Below are 11,695 nucleotides of genomic sequence, written 5' to 3'. Positions count from 1 at the left end.
ACGTTAATGTTCAAGTTTTCACTTCTGCCAGCACTCGCAGAGTGCAAACCCTTACTTTTTTAATCCAATATTTTAAGTTATAGGACGAGATAAAAGAACCAGTCCATTCATTAAATGGATCATAAACGTATAGTCTTAAAATAAAGTTAACAGGAAATAAAAGATGCAAAACTATTTTCTACAATAATGGTATCTATAAGTAACTTTTGCCCTTAAGTGCATAATTACCGAGATATGAGCCAAAAACTGAGCTCGACCTGAATCTAGTCATAGTAATCATGTAAGCACTAATGTGTAAACATTATTGTGTTTCGGTCTGAATGACGCCGTAGCTAGTGAAATTACTGGGCAAATGAGACATAACATCTTATGTCTCAAGGTGACGAGCGCAATTGTAGTGGCACTGCATTGTTTTTAATATAATAATTAGCTGAACGGCCCACTCGTCTTGTCCCTTATTTTCATTAAAAAAAATACAAAAACCACACATAAAACTACTAATTGAGATGATTTTTTCGGATTTAAGAGGTACCTAACGACCTGTCAACGCGAAGACAATTGCCAACTTTTATACTGTACAAACAGTAAGTGAATGTGAGTGTCGGTGTTTGATAGGTTGGTAATTGGCCATAGTCTGTAACTTGCCTAATTTCACATATACCTACTACTAGTAACCAAGTTGACATTCTGCATAACAAACTCGGTCGTATTGTTTTGGCATTCACTCGTTTGACTTCAGGCGAACATGAACAGTTCTTCATAACAATCACCATGTTTATACGTACGTAACCTTCATTCTTTTTATTTTAAGCCTAGGGTTGGCACCTGTAGTTGATACGAACCTTTTTCCCTTTGAGCACTTATATCTGATACATAGAGTACCTAATATGTTTATCGGTCTAAAAACCTTCTGTGGCACAATAAGTGAAACCGTCAACTCTCATCTCAATGCCTCCGGTTCGATCCAAATACGCCGTGAACCGATGAAGTTTCGGTTTTCGAATTAATATGCACTTTTTTTATTCGACGCATTATAAGATCGACGTTCTTGAAACTGATGGATTAAAAGCAAGGAATTGATTAAATATTAATATTAGATCGCCACCTTATGGTTGCAAATAATTATTGAAACCGGCTATATGACGATGTATAATGTTATACTGTATGTAGTAGCGTTTTAATTTTCCATAGTTATTTAAAGGAATAAATTTAAATTAAAAAAGATTACTTCCACATTTCAGAAATTTTATATTCATTTTAAATGTTTACGGACCACCATCCACTTGTTTTGGGCATATACTCGAGTACCTATAGATATTTTGACATTATAGAAAATAAATTGCATAAATTTGCTCTAAAATACAGTAGCAACCCTATTAGCTTTGTTCTAGGTGAAGAATACTCGCTTTGCTGAAGGTAATTACCGTTTTAGAATTTAATGCGATGCTTTGTAAATGTATGTATAAATAAAATCCAGATTTTTTTGTGTTAGCTTCCAACTGCATCCCGAAGTGTTCATTATCAAGAATAGGTACTCATTCGTAGATAACTTATCTATAGCCAAAGAGAATCTATAGCTACATACGAGTATATTACTTCATTACTATTGAAATATCTGTTTGTGATGTCAAAATAATCATCATCAGACTATATTAACACCAATATTCTAAGCCAGTAGATGTAAAATATCTCAGTCAATATTCTTTCTAATTAATTTAAACCAAAAACTACAGACATTACGTCGTTTTTCAAGATTTCTCTTTTCTTGTACAAACACTTTGTGGAACCAATTACCGGCTGCTGTATTTCCGAAATGTTACGACTTAGAAAGCTTCAAGAAAAGAGGATACTCCCACCATAAAGGCCGGAAGAGCATCTCATGACACTTGTTGTTGCGGATGTACATGGGTAGTTGCCTCACCACTCCCCATCTCGTTGGCCTCTTGCGCGTTTGCATAAAAAAATATATAGAGCAAAATAATATACAAAAAAATAGTAGTAGACCCGAACTAAAATTGATAATATTACAATCTCAGGAAATTGCAGAACAAAATGTTCCAAAATCGTTTTCTAAGCCCCTGCCCGTTTGTATGTAATTAAGTAGTTAAGGCGTGAAAACGTAACAGACAAATGCACATTCACATTTATAACAAATTAGTAAAGAATTTTATCGGTACTACAAGAATTTTCCTCTGCTTCTGTTTATGGCTTGCCTGATTTTGGTGTGACTTTCATTGGTATATTCCTCATGTTGTAGTTGAGTAAGTTAATATACTTTTATCTACACCCATGCTTTAAATCCTCTATTAAAGATTCTGAAACAGTTAGCTTATTGCCAACATTAAAACACCCAATGTTCTAATAAACATTACATCATCCAAAAGAGTATTGTAATGTTGTACTGAATTTCATACCAACACTCCTATGTTTTTTTATCCCTTCATGCGCAAAGAGTTTCAACAGACAGCCACATTCTTATTGCTCGATGCGTAGTATCTGTATGAATTTCAAAAAAAGAACATTTTCGTTTACGCGCGTTCCACACTACCAATACGTCGCGCGCCGTAAAAAAAAGTAGATTATTCGAATCCCCGCCATTTTTCTTCGTTATTTTTATTGTTTTGTTTACAAAAAATGAGCGATTCATTTTAAGCGCTGCAAAAGAACATTATATTCTTGTGAATTTTAATTATTGCACTATAGTAACTAAATGTAAATTACTACTAAAATAAATAATTGTTTCATTAATACTTAGTTTATTTGTATGAAATCAGTAATGAATGATATTAGGTAAGTAAGCTAACTGTTCCAGAATCTTTTAGAGGATTCATATTCTGGGTGTAGATAAAGTCTTGTATGCAACTGTTGATGATTAGGTATTAAAACACTCATGTGATATTATCACACTTTATATATATATATATATATATATATATATATATATATATATATAAAATATAAGATATTTTTTTATATAAGAGGGGGCAAACGGGCAAGAGGCTCACGGAATGGGGAAAGGTGAGGCAACCGCCCATGGACATCCGTAACAACAGGTGTGTCAGGAGATGCGTTGTCGGCCTTTAAGGTGGGAGTATGCTCTTTTCTTGAAGGTCCCTAAGGTCCGTATTGGTTCGGGAAAGCCGCAACCGGTAATTGATTCCACAAAGTGGCTGTGCGAGGCAAGTTTTTTTTGCAAAACGCGCGGTTGTGGAATGCTTCACGTCAACGTTATGCCGGTGGTAATGAAGTAAGTAAATTTGATCGAAGTCTTCACATCATCGGAGTCTATGAGTCTCTGAGACGTAGATTATGTCGCGAAAAAGATGAAACATGTGCTCACATCCTAAGAGAATGCATATCCACATAAAGGAGCCAAATAGGGTAACAAGAACTGTCAGCGGAGTTTATGGAAGATATAACTTACTTCCGAAATGATATTATTAGCTTCATAGAAGGAATGGTTCTGGAAAAGGTGCCGTAGTATGAATGGGCAAGGGACACAATAGATCCGAAAAGTGTTGAAGTGTGAACAGGGATACCTATCATTCTGGCCCTAACAAATACAAAAAAAATGTAATCTGATATCATAGTCCCTTACAGCATTAATGATTAAACATCTCCAGTGGGAGGCTCATTTGCACAGGATGCCGGCTAGATTATGGGTACCACAACGGCGCCTATTTCTGCCGTGAAGCTAAGTATAAGCATTATTGTGTTTCGGTCTGAAGGGCGCCGTAGCTAGTGAAATTACTGAGCAAATGAGTCTTAACATGTTATGTCTCAAGGTGACAATACAATATTGTATATTTTTATTAAAAAGAGCCCAAACACGAATGCTGGGAGAGTTTGTTGCGCCACTTCTCCTGTCTCAGTTATTGTTTCCGAAGCAGTAGTAGTATCTAGTATATTAGAAATGACATCAAAAAGAATTCTAAAGGAATCAATTTTGAGAAACTAAATGCCTTTTTAAAACTAGACTTAGCCACGGTTATGTTACAGTATTGTAATTCGGCCGAGTTCTTGAATTAATACCTAAAGCAGGGCGATAGAGATGTCTAGTGACGTGACTTTTTGTCTCTCTGTGGTTGTGGTCAGTGATAATTACTCTCAAAGTAAATGGACGGTTCAAATGATGCGAGTTTTTGTTTTATTTAAATTTTGGTGTTAAAGAATATAAGGTTGTCTACAGATTAATGTTGTTTCTTAGTAAAAAAGAAATCTTACAACTATAATTACAATACCATGATTATATTAATTTAAGCTATAGTTATGGGTAAGTGTACCAAGAAGATATGCTGCCAGTATATATGGTAATATACTGGCAGCATTTCTTCGTTGGAAAACTATGCTAATCCGTTAACAGAAATAGCTGCCAACACTCGGGTAGTTCTCTGTACATTCTCCGCGGCTCTGGGCCCTACAGTCCATGTGCCCCGAAACTTACCGGCATAAATATGTATGACTCACTAAGAGACCAACACATTTTCAACGCTTCCTGTCTTCGGCAGTTGAAGTAGCAACCCCAGCACCAACTTATGTGACTTGGACGTGGACATGAGAAGGAGCCAGAGTGTCGACGCAAGTTGCATCCTACACCAGCACACTTCCCCGTCCCCAAGTTTCTTAATTGTTACAAAGTTGAACAATACTTGAACACACACTGTTTTTTTATGACAATAAACGACGAGACAAGCAGAACGTTCAGCTGATGATAATTAATACGTCCTGCCCATGACAATACAGTGCCGCTCAGGATTCTTGAAAAATCCAAAAATTCTGATTGGTACTACAATTGCGCTCGTCTTCTTTTAGCCTAAGATGTTAAGTCTAGTATGTCCAGTAATTTAACTAGCTACGGCACCCTTCACACCGACACAGTAATGCTTACACATCCCTGCTTCATGGCCTAAATAGGCGCCTTTGTGGTACCCATAATCTAGCCGCCATCTTGTGCAAAGGAGCCTCCCACTGGTTAGTACCACTACAGTAGTCTGTAGTAGTACTGTATAGCTACTGTGACCATTTTTTACTACAACTTGTTGAGTGTATAATTTTATGTTTTAGACGCAGCCGTTGCCATTTTTCAAGTAATAGGCTGTAATAGCTATGCCGAATACGACATGTTCAATGGTTTTGATGAAAACAACACAGCAGTTTTGCAAAGTGAACAGAACACGTATACTCCTGACGTTAGTAAATCAACAATCACGTCAGCAATACCTACCAATTTGACTACATTTACTACCCTTCCAACAACAGATTGGAATGCTACAACTTTAGAACCAAACGTTACACTGTCAGTGAGTATAATTCCCGTAAAGCTTTTACGCATAATGTTTGAATGTTTGACAATTACCACGGCTATATTCAATGACTCATACTGTTACTGTTATGGTCAGATGACTCTGTTTAAGAACAAAGGGGTCATCTGCTCGCTGTCACTTAGTGCTATCATCATCATAATCACTTCAGTCAAAAGACGTCCACTGCTGGACAAAGGCCTCCCCCAAAGTTCTCCATGAGGATCGGTCCTGCGCTGTTCTCATCCAATCTATTCCGGCGAGATCGTCGGTCCATCTTGTGGGGGCAACAACAAACACTGTGACTTCCAGTTCGTGGTGACCATTCGAGGTCTTTACTGCTCCAATAGCCATCTGTCCTTCGAGCTATGTAACCTACCCAATGCCATTTCAGTTTCGCAATCACTGCGTCGATGACTTTGGGTCTGCTACGGATCTTTTAATTTCTGATTCGATCTCGCAGGGAATCTCCGAGCGTAGCCCTCTTCATTGCCTTGCGGGACCATGAGCTTTCTCATAAGACGCATAGTTATCATTAGCGAAGATGTCTTATTGCTATAAGAACATATTTAGAGCCCTTGTGCACTGGGCCGCCTGATTGCCGCGGCCAGGCAGTAGCAGTCATTCCAACATATCGTAGGGTATAGGGAGCCCGAGCACTAGATGGCAACAGATCTGTAGTTGTGGCAGCCATAAGAATATGCCTTATTGAAAGGCAGCCAGAACAGGTAGGTGAATGAATATGTATGCCGTTAGCGTCCGCACAGTCTTCGTGTAACACTCAGCTAGACGTATTTTGTATTAAGGTTTACCTTTTTATAAAGGTTTTGATTTAAGAATATTAGAACTTCGTCAGCACTTACCAGTTTACCCCACAAACTTTACCTCTTTATATTAACACGAGAGTGGGTCAGGGATTGGAAATAATACTCCGCTTATAGGAACGAGTCTTTATTTGAGTTCAGTCTGAGTGACTCGTCCTCGGCAGCGGCAGCTGCTCCCGCTCGCGTGGTCACTCCCTTCTCGTTCCTGGGCACTAATGGCATCTTTCCAATTCCACTTCTGACTCCAATTGACACGAGAGTGGGTCAGGGATTGGAAATAATACTCCGCTTATAGGAACGAGTCTTTATTTGAGTTCACTTATTCAGAACTTGCACTTCGCCGGTCTGCCGCTGTTCCTCTTGTGAGCGGCGGTACATTCAACGCGTCACACCGCACCGAACACTAAGTCTCTTCTAGCTTATTCTTCTTCTTATTCACCTGGATCACTTGGCACTTTTCACTACTTCTTCTTTTCTTCTTCTTCTTCCTCAACACTTTCGAGTCAGAACTAGAACTGCCGTAGGCCACGCTTAGTACGGCTTATATACCCCCGTATCTGTTCTATTTTCAAAATGATTCTCCCATTCCATCTTTAAGTTTAAATTGTACTAGAAAATTCTTATAACTACTTTTATCCTGCTTACACATTTTCCATCCCTTTTTTCTGTTCGATTTGATCCTGAACTTACTAGAAATTTCCATTAACTTTACAAAACCCAAAAAATTCCATACACTGGTAGGAGCATCGAACCCGAGTCTACAGCGTCTAAAGTAAACACTTTTACGCTAAAGCTACGAGTATTGCTGACGAAGCTGTTGAAATTATCAATGTCTTGAAGTTTGACAACTCTCGTCTTATACGTTGAAGCGTTGTTACACGACAATATTATTAGTTTACATACACGCACGCTGACTAGTAACAGAAATATTCATTACCTATTTCAAGCACTGGTCTCGCACAATTCAAACCATAATAGATATAATTAAATATTGTATCATTTGATTGTGTGAGAGAGTAAATATATTTTTAATTTTTAATTAGTTTAGTTAAAATGGATCCTTGCAAGAGCAGAAGAATTAAGTGAGAGCTGCCGGCCCATACATGTATAAAATTATTTGTATAATTTTAGGCAATAACTACGCCAAGAACAGAGGCTAATATAACAACAAGACCAAGAAAGAAATACGTGTGCCCTGAAGATGTAAAGCCCAAAAACCTCGGCTCTTATGAGATACCGTCGAAAAGAGATTTGGTCATTCTCACCAAAAATGTTCTGCAAAGCATGTACGACGCTTATAGTCAGGAATCCTTGATACTCCTCAATGATATAAAAGAGGTTTGTTAATCTATGTAAATATTTTTAATTGTCATAATCATGCTACACTACAATATGCTACCATATGTGTAATAAATACAAATATTGACGCAACTCGGCCACTAGACGTCCCCCTCTTACGCGTGTCGTCTGTGCTCGAACCGATTCGTTCCAATGCAAATCGGTAATCGTATGTAGCCGTGTCGCGTACACGAAATGAGTTGTACGCGTTTTGTGTTCTCATGCCGTAGCAAGATTTTGTTATTTAATGAGTTAAATGGCTGTGCGGAAGGTTTTTGTGACAGCCCATGCATAGTTTTTGCGAAGCTTGTAGATATTTAGCGGCGGGGCAATAGAGTTGACCTACTGTTTCTATTAATTACACATACGCTATTACTATTATGAATGCATGTAAACTTTATTTATAACTAAAACAAACCACACAGAATAATACAAGAAGTAAAGAGTTACAGAGGTTAGAGAACAATAATAAAACACTATATAAAAAATATCACAAAAGTAAATAATATATATAAATATGCAATATATAATAGTGATGTTCTTAATTTATAAGTACTGTGTAGCAATCATTGTTATCAAAAGGAGCTAAATCAGCGTCAAACTGCGTTGGTATAATACCAACACAGCGCTGATTTTCAGCAGCCCCCTGGTAACCCATTATAATACATCTCCGCGCGTTAAGATGGACATAAGCCACCATCTTAATGATGTGATGGGGACGTCAGGTAGAGGCAGACATTTCAAACATCACCAATCGAAAATGCCCAAATGTTACGTGACGACAGGAAGCACGGGCACTTTTCTCGCTAATGGAATATGAATAATTAATTTATGCAATCCATTTGTATCTTACTCATTTTTTGGCAGGCAACAAAAGCAGCATTGGTAATGGAATCAAAATGTAATCACAACAAGAGATTATACCGGCAATGTGTCAAACGCGTTAGTAAACGATGTGAACAGATTACTAAACACCTCCATAACAATGTAGAAGCACAGAGGTTTGATGTGCTGGCACTCACGGAGGTAAGTAACTAAGAAATATTTTGCGAGATTTTACGAGAGGAACTGCCCATCAAAATACTGTCGTACTCAGAATTCTTGAAAAGTTAAAAGTGATGTGTTTGTTACCTTGGGACAATTATGTTGTCTTCTAACCCCCTTATTCATAATAGTCTGCTAACTTAAAGCATTGCTAATTCTCACTCTGTCTTCTTCTATTGACCTAAGTCAGAATGAGAAAACACACTCCTTAGCGGCTGTTTTAAGTTAGCGGACCATTATGAAAAAGGGGGTAATTATTTACTAGCTACGGCTATGATTGCCAACCGTATTCTAAAACAGAGTTAGTAATAAATTGCCTAGGAATATCTATATAAATAACATCACGGCTACTTGACCCTTTCATAAAAAAACTATGCGTTATCGTCATTTAATAGTAAGTTTTTAAAAATTTAATAAAGAACGATTTTTATAAGCACTACGTTCTCAGTCAAGTGTGTACGCGTACAAAGTCGCGGCTATCAGCTAGTATTATAAGATACGTTTAATTTACTTAGGGCATTAGTAAGAACACCATCAGCTCAAACCAGAATTTAATAAAAGAAGAATATTTAAATATTTTTTCAATAAACTCGATTAAAAATATAGACCCCGTCAGGTTTATGGGCAAAAAAAAATTAGGATATATGTTAGACCTCCTGCCTCGATTTTTATTCAACAGTAGTATATAAAGACGTACTGTATACATACATAAAGATACATGTTTTAACATAAGGGACGAGACGAGCAGGACGTTCATCTGATGGTAATTGATACGCCCTGCAATGTTGTACCCCTCAGGATTCTTGAAATCCAAAAAATTCTGATCGGCACCACAATTGCGCTCGTCTCCTTGATACATAACATGTTAAGTCCCGTTTGCCCAGTAATTTAGTGAAATTTCTAGAAATTATTAGCTAGTGAGCTATGGCACGCTTCAGACCGAAACACAATAATGCTTACACATTACTGCTACACCGCAGAAATAGGCGCCGTTGTAGAACCCATAATATAGCCGGCATCCTGTGCAATGGAGCCTTCCACTGGTGAAAAGGAGCCTCCCACATGACTAAATATTTGAATACTTATAGCTACAGAATAAGTATGAATACTTTTACAATTACCAAGTTGGGGCGCGTGACCTAGTTATTAAGGTTTTTGCTTAGAATTATCTCAAAAAATAATTATGTTTCTTTTATTTAAACGAGTAGGTAAACCAGTCACGAATGTAACTCAATACTAGGCTATGTAGTAGACCTATGAAGGCTTCATAGGTCTACAAATAGTCTTAAAATTTCAAAAGTATAATCCAAGGTATGTACATCCAAATCACAGAACACCTGTAGGTACTCTAACGAGCAATCACGTTTATATATAAAACGTCATTGCTAACGAGATTCAAATTCACATTCTGTAGTAGGTACCTACTTATATACCTCTAGATAATGTTTAAATCATGTTTAATAACCACTGTAAGATGTTTAAGGTTTCTCAATAATACTCATAATATTTTAATTTTTTAGGAGACCATCTGTTCATTAGAAGATATGAAAGCCAATCCTTTGAACTTAATCAAATTATTGGCTCAAGAAAGATCAATGCTGGAATTTCAGTTCGCTGGATTTCTGAGGTTTATCAGTGCTTGCGAGGTTCATTGTTATCGGTATGTACCTACTGCCTTTATTTTGCCACATACCAGTTTAGCATAATATATTATAGAAAATTAGTTTTTTTATTTTATTTCTTTTTCAGACCAAACAACAATAACAAAATATCCATGAAATCTTTGAAACGCTTGACGGATCAAGATCTGGTAGTAAGACATTTTTTAAACAAAAAGAATTACATTCAACTCATAAATGATTCCAATCACACCGCCTTCAATGTAATGTGACAGAATCACAGAATATTTCTCACGGAGCGGATGACCGCCTCGAAGCCTCGATCGATCGAGCTTTCGCTTGCTTGACATACCACCCACTAGATGGCAGGGCAATACATGAACTTTTGACATAACTTTGTAGTTTGTTAGGAATTTAGTTTTAAGTTATAACCAAAAAACTTAAAACTTTTGTAAATTATATATTTGATTTTAAGTTACCTGTATAATACTTTTGTGTTTTAATTAATGTATGGAATATGGATGTAAATATCGGTGTTTCATTATGTATCTTGTGTAGTTAGTTAAGTGTGTTATTTTGTGGAATTTCTGTTTTAAACTACAAGAAACCAGGCAAAAAGTAAGTTTTTACGTTAATTCATGCATTTTGTTACTTAAAAATTAAATTTTTATTATTAACTCTTTTTATATATTTTTTTGTAAATGTAACTCAATTACGTAGACTAAGGAATGTTGAAACTTTGCCCTTTCTTTTCTAAACATTCCAATTCGTACAAAATAACGGGAGCCAAGTTTTGCCTTTTGCTACCAGAATAGAGTAATTTATACAATATACTCACCAAGTACAGAGTATTGTTTTACCTACAAGTATCTTTAAAATGAAATTCATATAAATCAAAACCCAAAACTAGGGAAAAATTTCATATATACAACTTACTATTTCGTACACTTATTTCGGTAATACAATTATTATGTTATGATCAATAACTTTGTGTTTTATTCAAGATTTTTGTATACATTAACTAATAAATTGAAATTTTTATCATAAGATTAAACTACAAATTTAATCAAGAAATACTACTTACTGATACTAGAGTCATCAAATTTAATATTATAAACTCTTGATCACTTACAACTTTTTCATTGATTAAAAAATTACATCTTTATATATATATATATATAGATATACATATATAAGAGATTTCCACATATATAGTCACTCATCATGATATCTCTGGAACCATTAGAGCTAAAGACTTGAAATTTGGTAGGAATATTCCTTTCGCCGAGTAGAGGTCAGCGGATTTTACGAAATTCCACACGCAAGAGTTTTTTTAATATGAACAGAATAATGTCTATCGGGACAGCTAGTTATTTATAATTAAGTCAGCCCTATCAGGCTAACAAAGTTTTGTGTATTTGAATACTACGGGAGCTTTAATTATATAATCACCTAAACAAAATTGTATCATTAGTTCATTCACATACATAACCATTCTTTTGAATTCATCAAATTTAGTTAGAACTAATAAATTAATAATACCTTTTTATCCATAGGGCGTCTGTCTTTT

At 36.1% G+C, this 11,695-nt stretch overlaps 1 protein-coding gene across 4 annotated transcripts in view; it reads left to right on the top strand.

The window, feature by feature from the left end:
* Window positions 1–709: 709 nt before the first annotated feature.
* The window catches only part of LOC126970973 (uncharacterized), a 41,729-nt gene continuing 30,743 nt past the window's right edge, over window positions 710–11,695 (top strand). For 3 of the 4 annotated variants that reach the window (XM_050817130.1, XM_050817128.1, XM_050817129.1), the window contains exon 1: window positions 10,394–10,743. Coding sequence is in view for 1 of the 4 variants with exons in the window: in XM_050817131.1 (XP_050673088.1) it covers window positions 772–781; window positions 5,065–5,300; window positions 7,256–7,462; window positions 8,330–8,488; window positions 10,027–10,166; window positions 10,256–10,397 (894 nt within the window). In the remaining 3 variants the exon portion in view is untranslated. Of the gene's footprint in view, window positions 782–5,064; window positions 5,301–7,255; window positions 7,463–8,329; window positions 8,489–10,026; window positions 10,167–10,255; window positions 10,744–11,695 lie in introns of those variants that run through there. The other variant, XM_050817131.1, reaches the window with a different exon arrangement.

Source organism: Leptidea sinapis, chromosome 22 (assembly GCF_905404315.1).
Source record: "Leptidea sinapis chromosome 22, ilLepSina1.1, whole genome shotgun sequence".
Lineage (NCBI taxonomy): Eukaryota > Metazoa > Arthropoda > Insecta > Lepidoptera > Pieridae > Leptidea > Leptidea sinapis.
Note: the sequence above shows the minus strand (reverse complement) of the source record. Positions and strands in the feature narration are given on the sequence as shown.